The sequence below is a fragment of the Oculina patagonica genome, chromosome 4, assembly GCF_052425735.1.
Source record: "Oculina patagonica isolate OP01 chromosome 4, crgOcupat, whole genome shotgun sequence".
Taxonomy (NCBI): Eukaryota; Metazoa; Cnidaria; class Anthozoa; order Scleractinia; family Oculinidae; genus Oculina; species Oculina patagonica.
In genome coordinates this window covers 48527997-48540640 of record NC_135761.1, presented here as the reverse complement: position 1 = coordinate 48540640, position 12644 = coordinate 48527997, and the positions used below count along the sequence as shown (strand labels likewise).

The window sequence follows — 12644 nt, the reverse complement described above, 5'->3', positions numbered from 1 at the left end:
TTAGTTTCTCGATAGCGCCGGCGTCGAAACTGCAGAAATGGGTACATTTACAATTCAACGTTGGAATCCTCCACCGAGGTCAAAATAATTTTTCTTTCCCTCGTCTCTCCTTAATTCTCTTTCTAGGGTAACGCTCAAAGGAAAGTCATTTTCAATTAAACCGATCTTCACCTACAGAAATACTTTGTTTCCTGACTGAAAACATATCAGTGGACAACAGCAAAGACATCCAAAAATAAATAAATAAATATTAGTAAAAAGTGAATAAAGGTATAATATGGGAAGCCGTGCTCTCTGTTTTCTGTTTGTTTGTTTTACTTTTCAGTTTTCTTTTCTGAAAGATGTGAACGGCGTTCTGGAACACAGAAGCAGAAAAGTGACTTATCCATTTGGGTTGTAAAAAAGGTACTTCCACAAAGAAGCAGGAATATTCTCACCACTGTTTAATTTAACTTTCAGGATCAAAAACGATCTGAATTGGGTGAACTGAGCGAAGGTTCTTTTCAAAGCCTTAGTGAAAGTGCATTATGGCACAACTGAATAGAGGAGTTAGAGGGTTGAAACTTTAGAGGATTTTAAAATCTTTTAGTTGAGCAGACTTCTAATCGGTTTGTAACTTGTCAACCCTCTCTTGAAGACCGCATGCACCCCCCAAAAAAAACCGCGAAACCACACATGCCCAGCGTCGATTGTGAGTGCGCATATGTCTATTGTAATTGCCTATGACCATCTTGTATAGTGCAGGCTCGGAAAATGGTTATGACATAACATCACATGCATAACGATGTTTTTCCCGGTATTTTGACAGTCAATTTTTTTTATAGGACATTTTTTGGAATCGCGTGTTTTTTACGCAAGAGCAAACCATTTAAGTGAAAGAAAATCCTCGGTTTTCACAGGGATTTGATAAATACATGTTATCTCTGACTTTAAAATAGTAATCCCATTAGTATATTTGAATAGGCACATTATGGCCTGAATTAACCAAACAAACACACGACGCGGCAAGCAGCCAAAATTGTTGTTTTAAAAAAGTCTTTTTTCACACATAAAGCCAATTTGAATACGACCAGGCACTGAAAAACAATCTTGATTTCTTTGTTTACCCTTGGGGATGGATTTTCTTGTCATTCTGGGCGAAGATTCGAGTTGATAGTGATCTTGTACGGTTCTCAAAACCCGAACTAATTTTAGAGCAAGTTATTTGGGTTTTATTAGATTTTTCATCTCTCCTTTCAGAACTGACCCTTGAAATCTGTAATCTTTCAACACACACGTTTTGCGTAATGCACCACTTGAAATCAATGTTCGGTAAATCGTGTTGAATTGCGATTTCTGATCGCACGGCCCTCGTTCCTTAATGTTTGTTCTCGTGTCGACTCAGAAGAATTGAACAAACATGTTGGGTCTCGCACTTGTCAAGAAAGATATTTAAACGTAACAGAAAAATAGGTCCACTGCTGCCAGGCCATGCCTTCTTCGTACGTAAAATGTGCGACAGATATCCACACATCCATTTATGTTATCACAGATCTGTTTTAAGTTCTTATCCGGGTTATCACACTGAAAGCAGTTTTACAAGAAGAAACCTGCTAATTTTTTGTTCCCGGGGGGTTACTCTCCTAAAACGTGGGTGGGGGTGTGCGGCGCGATTCCCGAAAGCCTTAGCTTTTTTCAGACCAAAATACACGATTTTCCCTGCCTAATTTCAGAATTGACCCAGAAATACCCCATTTCAGGCTCAGAAAAGATCTCACTAGAGTCCTACAAAGGATTTGCATCGGCTTGTGCAGAAATTTTCGAGAATGACTTCAAATTCCCAATTTTAATTAATCGCACTTCTAGATAAAGAGATAACTGCAATGACAGGCTCCTGATAATGACAACGAAAAATAGTTCTACAAGGATTATAACTAAGTTGTTGACCAGAAAACTTACTCAACTTTAGACCCAAAACAGTCGAATTCTATTTCTATGCCGTGTTTCAGAAAAAAAATAGTCTCGAACTAAATTTCGCGAAAATGGAACAGGTATATTTCGCGGACTTAATTTTCGCGATTTGGCCTAGCAAAAATACGTTTAAAACATAAAAAAATACAATGAAACGTTAAAAATAAATTTTTTTTGAGTCTTAAATTTCGCGAGTTTTGAAGATCGCGAAAGTCGCGAAAATTAAGTCCCGCAAAAATAAGAAACATTGAGGTGGTCTCTCTTGTAGTCCCCCCCCCCCCCCCCTCTCCTGCTCCCCGAAACTTTGGTACGGATATCGATACTTCCACTTTTGATCTAAAACCTGTCAAATGCATCTGCATCCATTCTCTACAAATTACATAAAATACTTCAAGAGTGACAAATGAGAATTCAATTGACATAAAAACCGCGATTCCCTTTGTCGAGTGTGGAGTAATTTATTGCTTGTCTGGTCGTGTCACTGGGTTCACGCATTCATCAGTCATAAACCAGTTCAACAAAATCCAGTACTGAGGACCATGGAGTCATTTATACGAAGCGTGTGGAAAAAGGAACGGCGTCAGTTTGGGGTAAAACAGTTAAGAAAAACTCATGAATGAAGCAAGTCTTTCTGGCTTGTTTTGTTAATTTTTCTTACACTTCTTATGGGAGAGGAAATAAATTAAACTCATGAATAAACCATGTTTAGCAAGACACGCTCGAGACACTAGAAAATTTGCTCGCTTAATTATAATTGTTTATTCTTTGTCTTTTTGTCCGTCGTAACAAACAAATAAACTAAACGTGGGGTTGGGGGTTTACGGCGCGGTTTTACAGATCGCGGCACCCGGCGAACCATTGCATTTTAAACCCCGGCGGTTTGATTTCCCAGTTTAATTGCTAGTAATTTTGACTACATCTATGACAGAGAGAACAATTGGACATTTATTTCCTTAAACTTAAGACAGAATATATCATTAGCTATTATCTTGTTCACATTGTCGAGATGGTCTGAAGAAGGACATTACCGTAGTCCGAACAGGGCTAACCAGCGATCATGAGTCGTTCTTTTTTTCGTGGCGGGAGCAAAAGAACTCTCGATCGCAGGTTAGAACAGAGCATCAACACGATGGCAGTGCCCGCGGAGCCCGTGCTGCGGAGAAATCGACAGATTTAGAAAACACGAAAACTTTTCAAAACCAATTCTGCTACAAATATTCGCTTTGCATCACTGATTTAAAATTTCGGCCTGACTTTTGTGCATTTCGAAATTAACAAATTAAGGGGAACAAAGGAAAAGCTATTAAGCGCGGTTAATTTTTCCTTTTGTTCACTAAATTGATAAATTACCCACTGCTGGGACTGTTATGTTCTTAAACTACAACTACAAAAAAATCAGTGTTCTGAACGCTATCACAAACATGAATTTATTTCTTATTTTCTTATTGCAAAAATTAGATCCAAGATCTTTACGTTACAAAACCGATAGTCTTTTACGCCTGTGAATCACGTGTTAGCCGTATAAAAAAATTACAGCGCCGTGGTGGCGGAAAACCCCTATTCTTGGTTATTTTGCCACAAGCAAAAAAGGAAAGCGTTTAATTTATTGAACGAAGCCACTAAAAAGACCTGCAAATAGCTTATTAAGTGTGGCACCGAGTTAAAGGTTACAACAGTATTTTGTTTTGGCTTCATTTTTTGTTTGTAAACGTAGGCAAAGCAATAAATTTAGGGTAGATTATTGTGCACGCGCGACTTGAAAGATCTTTAACAATCAATTCAAGTGAGCACAAAAATCGATTTGATTTAATTTTTATAGTCATTAGAAACTCCATACCGCCCCTCCCAATGAATTAATTCTGGATTGCTTGTATTAATTGAGAAAATATGATATCTACCGCTCGCTATTTTCGCAAGAAAAGCGACTGAAAAAATCTTGACAAAATCTGTATTAATTTTTAAAAGTGATAACCTAAAAATTTCCCTCTGCTATTAATTAATTGTAATTTTCAAAGCCACCTTTTAATAACCTGCGATCAGGCGTTATTTTTCTCGCGGCTTAATCACTCGCAAACTTTATATGTTTACTCGTTTAAAACACATTAATTTGTAGTAAAAATCATTAATGTTTGCGATCGAAACACATTGAAAAAAGTTTACGTTTAGCTACATTTTCGGCTTCGGTTTGTTTCTGAACTACTCTTTTGTGGCGAACCATGATGCCGCAACAAAACTGCTCCAATTTCACAAGTTAAATCCTCCTCAATGATTTGCTCTCGTGGGCGGATGTAAATCATTCAACGCTTCATTTTTTGGTCAAAGGGCAACACACACATGCCCGTACGTATCACCAGCAGAAATAGAACATTCACGTTGCGACGACATTCTCAACGAAAGCGCATTTGACCTTCTGATCTGAAAGGGAAGAACATAAGAGAGAGCAGACTTTGAGCTACAGTTTCTCGGAAGTTGTGCTCTGTAAGGGAAAACCCTGATTTTTAATGACAACTCATAAATCACGAGTTTTCGTCTCCTTTGTGATTTTAAAACAAGTTTGGACGCGAAGACTGAAGGTCACTGCAGAATAACATTGGCTGAACTCGGCGATCTCGAGATTTTAAGATGAATAAACAATAGTGGAACGAAATGCGCTGTAAGCTGAAAGAAAACAACCTTTGTTTGTTCTTGATGGCTTGAAATTTTGCAATGTACGCGTACCAGATTAATTCTCGAACAATCAATCTCGAAGCGCTGTGCCTAAATCGCTTTAAACGCGCTGGTCAAATAGTTTTTTTAAGCCTTGGTAAACGAAGCAAATTCAAACAGTGGCCATCGCGTTAGACCCGCTCACAATCTTTCGAACAAACAAACAGAACTGGCCTGTGTAATAACAAAATTACATTACATTTAGTTTGTAAAGAGATCTGCCCCGCCATTGGTTGGTTCTTGATGGGGTCGCACAGTGCCTGTCACCTCTCACGTGACACGAGTCGTATTTAGCCAAAGCGCTTGCGTATATCTAACCAGTAGGTACTCCACGTGATGACTATAAACCAGCTCGCGACTCGGAGCTCTCGACAAATGGGAGAAGAAATGGCGACCAAGCTCGAAGAGGGCTCCGAAAGATCCACAGACGGGGTTGCCGGTACGCCCAAAGAAGCGGCTCTGCGAGAGCTGATGGAACGAACGAAATATCCGATACGGCAATTCAACGGACAACGAAGATATGGGCCTCCTCCGAGTTGGGATGCACCTCCCCCTCCACGTGGATGCGAAGTTTTCGTAGGGAAAGTTCCTCGAGATTTGTACGAGGACGAATTGGTGCCTGTATTCGAGTCTTTAGGCGAAATCTACGAAGTCCGGCTCATGATGGATTTCAACGGACAAAATCGCGGCTACGCGTTCGTTGTTTACACAAACAAGGAAGACGCCAAGAAGAGTGTCAAGACTTTGAACAATTACGAAATTCGCAAGGGAAAATGTATCGGGGTTTGCAGCTCGGTGGATAACTGTCGACTGTTTGTAGGAGGCATTCCCAAGAAGGTAAAGAAGGACGAAATCATGAATGAAATGATTAAAGTTACAGACAACGTCGTAGATGTAATTGTTTACCCATCGGCGCAGGACAAGACGAAGAACCGAGGCTTTGCCTTCGTGGAATACACCTCGCATCGCGATGCCGCGATGGCTAGGAGAAAACTTATGACCGGCAAAATACAACTATGGGGACATCAGATCGCTGTAGATTGGGCTGAACCGGAGCAAGAAGTCGACGAAGAAATTATGGATCAGGTTTGGAAATTTTTTTATTTACCACTAAGTTACATCGTTACCCAAAGTTGCCCCTCCCCCAATATTCGTTACTCGAAGGGTGCTTGCGATGTCTCCGGGCTTTAGGTTTCTTTTCTAGCAATTTGTTTTATTTAATCGAATCGGAGTTGTTTAGACTTAAATTCTGCAGGGGTTTCAAGCAAAACAGTCGGTGCCTTTTTGTGCTGCGTTTGAGCGCTGAAGAGAAGTTTATTTGTTGATGTCGTGTTAGTCTTGTTCCTTTGTTCAACGGAGCTTGTCTTTGTCGTTGTTAAGCATTAGGTTTTTATTGAAGTAATTAGTTACTCTGTGTAGTCTTTTGTCGTTTCACGACGATTATGTCGGGAAACGCGATTCAATGCAAAACTATAAGCGGCCGCGATACATCAATGGAACCGCGAGCTATCGATTTAATTCTTGTCCTTGTTCGCTTTTGTTTTCAAGGTGAAAGTTCTGTACGCCCGAAACCTTTTATTAAGCACAACGGAGGACACGATAGAACAAGTCTTCAGCAAATTTGGTGAGGTGGAGCGAGTGAAGAAGATCAAAGATTACAGCTTTATCCACTTTCGAACCAAGGAACAGGCCAGGGCAGCCTTGGAGGCGATGAACGGTAATAAAACTTTTATGTTTGTGTTTTGTGGATCGATAACTTTTCAACAGGTACAGGGAGGGTTTGTTGAAGTTTGTCAATGCATTCCCCGCGGTCGGTCAACGTAAACCCGCTTCCTTTCTCTGTACCAGAATCAATTGTTCTCTATTTTCCATTGTTAGATTATTGTAAAATTTCACACTTGATTTGCCAACTTTTGTTTCGCGAGGGCTGCGAAAAAATTTCCCGGGGGAGCGATTTGTGATGAAGCGGCTTCCGAATGTTTTGTTTCGAACAAGCCGAGAGATCGTGGCCGCTTCCTTTTAGTTGAATTTCGTGGAATAAAACACTTTTAAGGGGAGGTTATTGAGTTTTCTAAGAAAAGATTGAGACCTCTTACTTATCTGTTAACAGTTTGAAGTTTTTTTAAGTCTCGTGTATTTTCCTTTTGCAACTGTTACCGTAGTGATTTGAAATCGAACACTCGACATTCGAACGTGCCGTGTGTTTATATTTTTACGTTATTCGATACAGATGTTATTTCTAACTGGAGGTCCAAAATTTCGATCTTTCCGTGCCGTCGGCGCGATAACGTAAACCGCTTCGAACAGAAGTGTTATCCTGATTTGTTACTGTATTACAATATTTTTCCAACTTGCGAAGGACTGTGTCTTTCTCGCATTACCAGAGCGAAAGGACGTTGTGAATATTTTTGCCGGCTCTGCAAGTGAATTTTGCTTGATTTTAGTGCTATTTTAATCACTTCTTTTTACAAAACATCTTCAAAGAAAACTTAATGATTATTGTAAGCCTTGTCGTTCTATGTGTAGTAATGATCCTGAATGTTTCCATGAATTCTGCCATTTGGCCGAAGCATTGAGCTTCAAAATTTAAGACCCACTCAAACCTGAAATCACCGGAAGCGTGTTTGTCACAAGAACTTCTACGTAACTTTATCCTGCACAGCTATAAATAGATCCTTTTTTTCTGTTGCGCACTTGCCTTTTAACGCTCGTTTTAAGTTAGTTTTTGTCCATATTTAGCCTTGACCTTGAGAAAATCTTGGCCACCATTGCATGCTGTGTGAATTTCCTCGTGATTTCTTGGATGAAGTCTCGCAAAAATTTTTTATCATTTGTTAAAAGATAAGTTTAATTCACCTTCTACATCTAAGGAAAACTTTAGAGCTCTCCTATAAATGGCAAAACACTGTTTCATATTTTTACTGCATCCCTCAATGAACAAAACTAATTGAATAGATTACTGTTATTTCTGATACCAGATATTCTTTAATTTTTCTGAGCAAATACTAATTTTCACACTGGCAATGTGACAACATTTGCAATGTTTTGTTTCAACAAAACCAGTTGTGGCATATATGTTTTAACCTCTGCAGTCTGGTGACTTGCAAACATGGAAATGGCGTCTTGTTTTATCGAGCCCTTACAATCCCGAAGGAAAAACAAATTTTCCTGGTCAATTTCCATACCTTTCTTATAATGTTAGTTGTAAGAAGTTGGCATTTCATCAGCACAACGTTTTTTTTGTTGATGATTTTATTTATGTCTTCACAGTTTTGGGAGAAATTTGCTTTTGGTCACTAAAATGTTTCGCTCCAATCGCGGAAATTTTCGGGGCAAATTTTCGTTGACAAGCAAACAAGAAAGAAAAAAAGAAAGATTCCTGACAAAAATATTGGAAGGATGTCAAATTCAGGGAAAGAAAAACCCACAAAAGTTCATCCAACACAGTTTGAAGGCAACTGTACTTGTTTCAAGCGGTAAGAAAAACAAATAAAGCTTTACCAAAATGCTTGGCCGGTTAACCTCTTTTTCAGCTGCAATTCAGAGCCAAAAACAGTAATGCAATAAACTTATTTTCTCCACATCGCTCTCTTGTGTTGCTTTGCATAAGATTGTTCTAGATCAAAGGTTTAAATCCATCTGTGAAGTCAAAACATTCTTGTGTCTTCATTCTCTTTATTCGTGTACGATAAAACCTGTGCCTGCATTACTACAGACAGCAGTTTGCTTTCACTTCGTGTAGTGTCAACTAAAAGTCTTCTTTGCAACCAGTCCCCAGGTTTTCGCAACATCATTCTAAGAACGCCTGGTAGTTTAATATGTTTACTTGTGGCATTGACAAAATTTCAAGATAAATTTGCACATTTATAGCAAAGTAAACAGCTCCAACAGCCAAGATAAGTTTCAATTATGTTGAACTGACATGTATTTGGTCGAATTTCTAGCGAATTTCGCAGTATTTCGCAAGTTTTTGTCAATTTCGCGGATTTTGCGGATATACCTGAATTTTGCGGCTCCGCGACCGCGCGAAATTTCAGAAGCCCTAGTTAATGATTTCAAAGTGTCCGTTGTCCATCTCAGACGGGTGTCCGTCTTGTAGGGAGTTTGGTTTGGTTTGCTGGTTTTGCGAGTGTGAAATCAACATCTGCAGCTCTCTTTATAATGCTGTCTGTGGAAAGTGATTGAAGATGGTTAACATAAAATTTTGGGAACTGCTGGAATTCTATATGAACTGAAGAAGGAAATTTCTTAGGCTGTAGGCAATGTTAGGCCAAGTTTGATTTCTCTGCAAGTTTGAAACAATAAGTGAAAAGAACAACAAATCCCTTAAACTTTTATTGGAGACCGAACACAGTTTGTTAAGGCTGTTAGACTGTATTAGGTAATATGTCAAAAAATGCTGCAAGTCTTACTGGAATAAGGTGGTTGGTTGCAGCGGGAAACATCAGAAGACCCTCTTTACTTCACCTTTGTATGCAACATTAACACGATTCAAGTACCTAATCACCTTGGGAAGAGCATTCTGAAGCTTGATTTTCCCTTAAACTACATTATTAAAAAAGTATGAGAAATGACTATGGAGTGACTCACAGCTTATTAGAGCCCTGTGTACTCACAACTCTTATCAACTTTTTTTTTTTTTTCAGGTAAAGAACTTGATGGAAATGAAATTGAGGTGACTCTTGCCAAGCCTGTGGATAAAGACCATCGTCAAGCTAAGGCGGCAGCAAAGGCTGTGATGGGTGCGACGACATACCCCAGCTTCACCCCGTATGAGTACCCAGCAAGCACTGCCACTGCTTATGGTTTCCCAGCATACAGCAGTCAGTACTTCATGTATGGCACTCCAATGACGGCAGGAATGGGGTAAGACTTAAACAGAAAATTTGTTTAGGTTTTCTAATGTGCTGTGCTTCATGATAGTGCTAACTACTGTTGGGAAAATGAGCCCATATCTAAAGGAGATAAAAAAAAATAAATGAGAGTCAGGAAATTGAGCCTAATATTGTAGGTGCCTGTGGATTCAGACATGTTTGCAACTAAACAAGGATGCTTTCAGGTTTAGACATCATGTTTTGTGGCTAATAAACTGAGAAGTGAGGAAGACCCTCAGACCTTCTGAACACCCATGTTTTGAGCGCTTTCTTATTGTTCTATAAAAGGCTATGAATGTCACACTAATTAGTTTAAGGTATATTGAAAAATAATAACTTGTTTAATTTCTTCAGTTAAAACTATTTATAAACTACCATATTTTCTCACTTAAATGCCCCGGCGTTTATTTCAAACTTGGCTCCCTGGATCCGGTGTTTATTTGAATGGTGCAGTTTAATGAAGCAAAATGTTTATTTAAAAGGGTTTTAAGTCATTTTTTGTGACATAAATGAAATTTGCCATCATACGTAAAGCATATTACACGTCGTATAAATGCCTGGAAGGCTTACTTACAACTCTACCTCAGAGACCCGGTGTTTATTCAAGAAAATATGGTATACTGGCTGTGAAAGAAAGCAGGTGCCACCAGGTGTCGAAATGGAAGTAGCCTGCAAATACAGCCGCCTCTCATTCGCGTCCCGCAACGAAAAGCAAAACGCGAAGAAAGACGTCTGTGATTCACGGCCAGAAATTCCATACTGATGACGTAAATCTGTCCAGAATCCGGACAGGAGCGCTGATTGGTCAGCTAGTTAATTTACATAATGTATGCGAAATATAACACTTCATTACACGAACGGTAAAAAACCGGATGTTATTGCGGACTAAAAGTTGACCGGGGGAAGGATCGTGAAACTACACCAAAGCTATACCTTAGAATTTCTATAATATCTATAATTCATATGTAATTGGGAAACAAAAAAAAACTGCTTTATAATAAGATGAACGACCTCAAAGATGTACAGAAAGGACGCGCCACAGCGGCCGTTAAAAATAGATCAATTTTGTCACCTAACTTTTATTGTTGACATAAAGGCAGCCGGCAAAACAAAAAAGCAACAAAAATGTGAAATACAGATAGCCTCAACGACCTGAACCATCCACAACCAAAGATTAAATGCTATAGAAAAACAGAATTTTAATTTGACAAACAGCAGGGAAAGAATTGAAGAAGAAGAATTGTTATGATCGTTGCGGTATCGGTATTTACGGCCCAACACCTCCGAGAGTTGCGCTCAAGTTCCAAAACAATGTCATCCAGTGATTTCGCAGCTTATGTTTCCACATTTTACTAATGTGCAACTCGTATAGGGATTTCTAATTTTCGCGATGAAGTTGTCCGGTGTAAATGACCCCTAAATGTGTCCTTGACTGCCTTGAAAGTGTTTGTGATCAAGCAAGTAATGTGCGGCTGAAACAAAAAATATAATTATGCCAGACCAACTGCGTGTGGTGTGGGAAATCTAATTAGTGGTTAACCTCATCAGTATGGAATTTCTGGCCGTGAATCGCAGACGTCTTTCTTCATGTTTCGCTTTTCGTTGCGGGACGCGAATGAGAGGCGGCTGTATTCGCAGGCTAAAATGGAAGTATTAATTTATTTTTGTGTACATTTTTCTCCAGAGGTGTGAGGCCTCCATTTGGAATGGTGCGTACCAGAGGGCGAGGACGCTCTGCTGCTGGAAGTAGGGCGGCAGGAAATAAAGGGATGTATTTACCATCCCCTGGTTATCCATTCAATGGCTTTAGAGGCTACTATCCTGCCGTGCGAGCTGGCTGGTATGGAGATGGGTACAACAAGAGAGGAGGGAGACAGGAGGTATGTCATTAAATTGTTAATTTGACCGTCAAGAGCAGTTGGGTGATTTGTGGAATTTGTACTTGACTCTGGATCGAGCAGTCCAGGTTCCAGCCCTGGCTGGGGTCACTGTGTTGTGTTCTTGGGCTAAGCACTTAACTCTCACAGAGCCTCTCCCCGCCCAGGTTTATAAATGGGTAGTGGCAAAGTAAATGTTTGGGGGTAACCCAGTGATGGACTTACATCGGATCAAGGGAGAAGTAGCAATACAGAGGTCAACTCTCTGTTAAACAGACACCATCAGGACCTGTTCCATCTGTCCGTCTTAAAGAGGCATCCATCTCATAGGGAGTTTAGTTACAGTAAAATGACCTAAAAACGGCAGGGACGGGACCAACACCAGGTGTCTGTCTTGAAGAGGTGTCTGTTAAGAGAGAGTTGACTGTACCCTTAATTGTTTGATGTGACAAAAACTGAACATAAGTGACAACTGTATGGGCCTTACAACCCTCCAAGTTTATTTTTTTCCTTAGTGGCTATTTGGCCACCAACTACTCAAGCTTGGTCGCCAGTGAAAATTTTAGTCACCAAATAAGCTGATGCTTTCAATCTTTTCTCTCAATTTTAGTCGCCAGGCTGGCGACCTTGGTTCAAGTTTAGTCGCCAGCTCCATTTTGGTCGCCATGGCGACTAAAATGGTCTTAACTTGGAGGGTTGCCTTAATGGTAGTTAAAACTTTCTGTAAGGTTACTGTAGACCTTCATGGGTCAAGTTTGTAAGCTTTGAACATTTGTGCCAAACTTGATTAATAACTCCCTAGAATTCCATTTTGTGCTTAATTTCCTAATTCCCTAGCTTACAGTAACATTTAAGAGTAAAAAATTGTAAACTTGCAATCTGTCCCCCTTGACCTTTTGAAATTTGTTTTGATTCATTATCATGTTTTTAATGGCCTTCGTAGCAATTGTCGTTACACATTCATCAGCTCAACTAACAGTTGCTTTCACCCTGAACAACTTTCCTTTCTGGAGATTCAGCAAACATGCCTCTATTATAATAATGGCTGGTCGTTGGTCAATGCTCATTTAATGAAAGATTTAAACAGGAAATATTTCTCCTACCAGTCATGCTAACTGGTGACAATTTCTGTAAAAATTATAAATGGTTTACATGTTGTTTTGTGAGAGCACACTTTTGCAGTAGGTTACTAATCACAAGAATAAATTTTGAAATGCAATTCTTCAGTGGACAAGAA

The 12644-nt window shown here is 39.5% G+C and overlaps 1 protein-coding gene across 3 annotated transcripts in view; it reads left to right on the top strand.

Annotated features, from left to right (window-relative positions):
- The first annotated feature begins 4987 nt into the window (after positions 1 to 4987).
- The window catches only part of LOC144650358 (APOBEC1 complementation factor-like), a 15383-nt gene continuing 7726 nt past the window's right edge, over positions 4988 to 12644 (top strand). For all 3 annotated transcript variants that reach the window (XM_078510013.1, XM_078510012.1, XM_078510015.1), the window contains exons 1-4: positions 4988 to 5742; positions 6205 to 6373; positions 9303 to 9522; positions 11215 to 11410. In XM_078510013.1, the coding sequence (XP_078366139.1) occupies positions 4993 to 5742; positions 6205 to 6373; positions 9303 to 9522; positions 11215 to 11410 (1335 nt within the window). In that variant the 5' untranslated portion in view covers positions 4988 to 4992. The remainder of the gene's footprint in view (positions 5743 to 6204; positions 6374 to 9302; positions 9523 to 11214; positions 11411 to 12644) is intronic.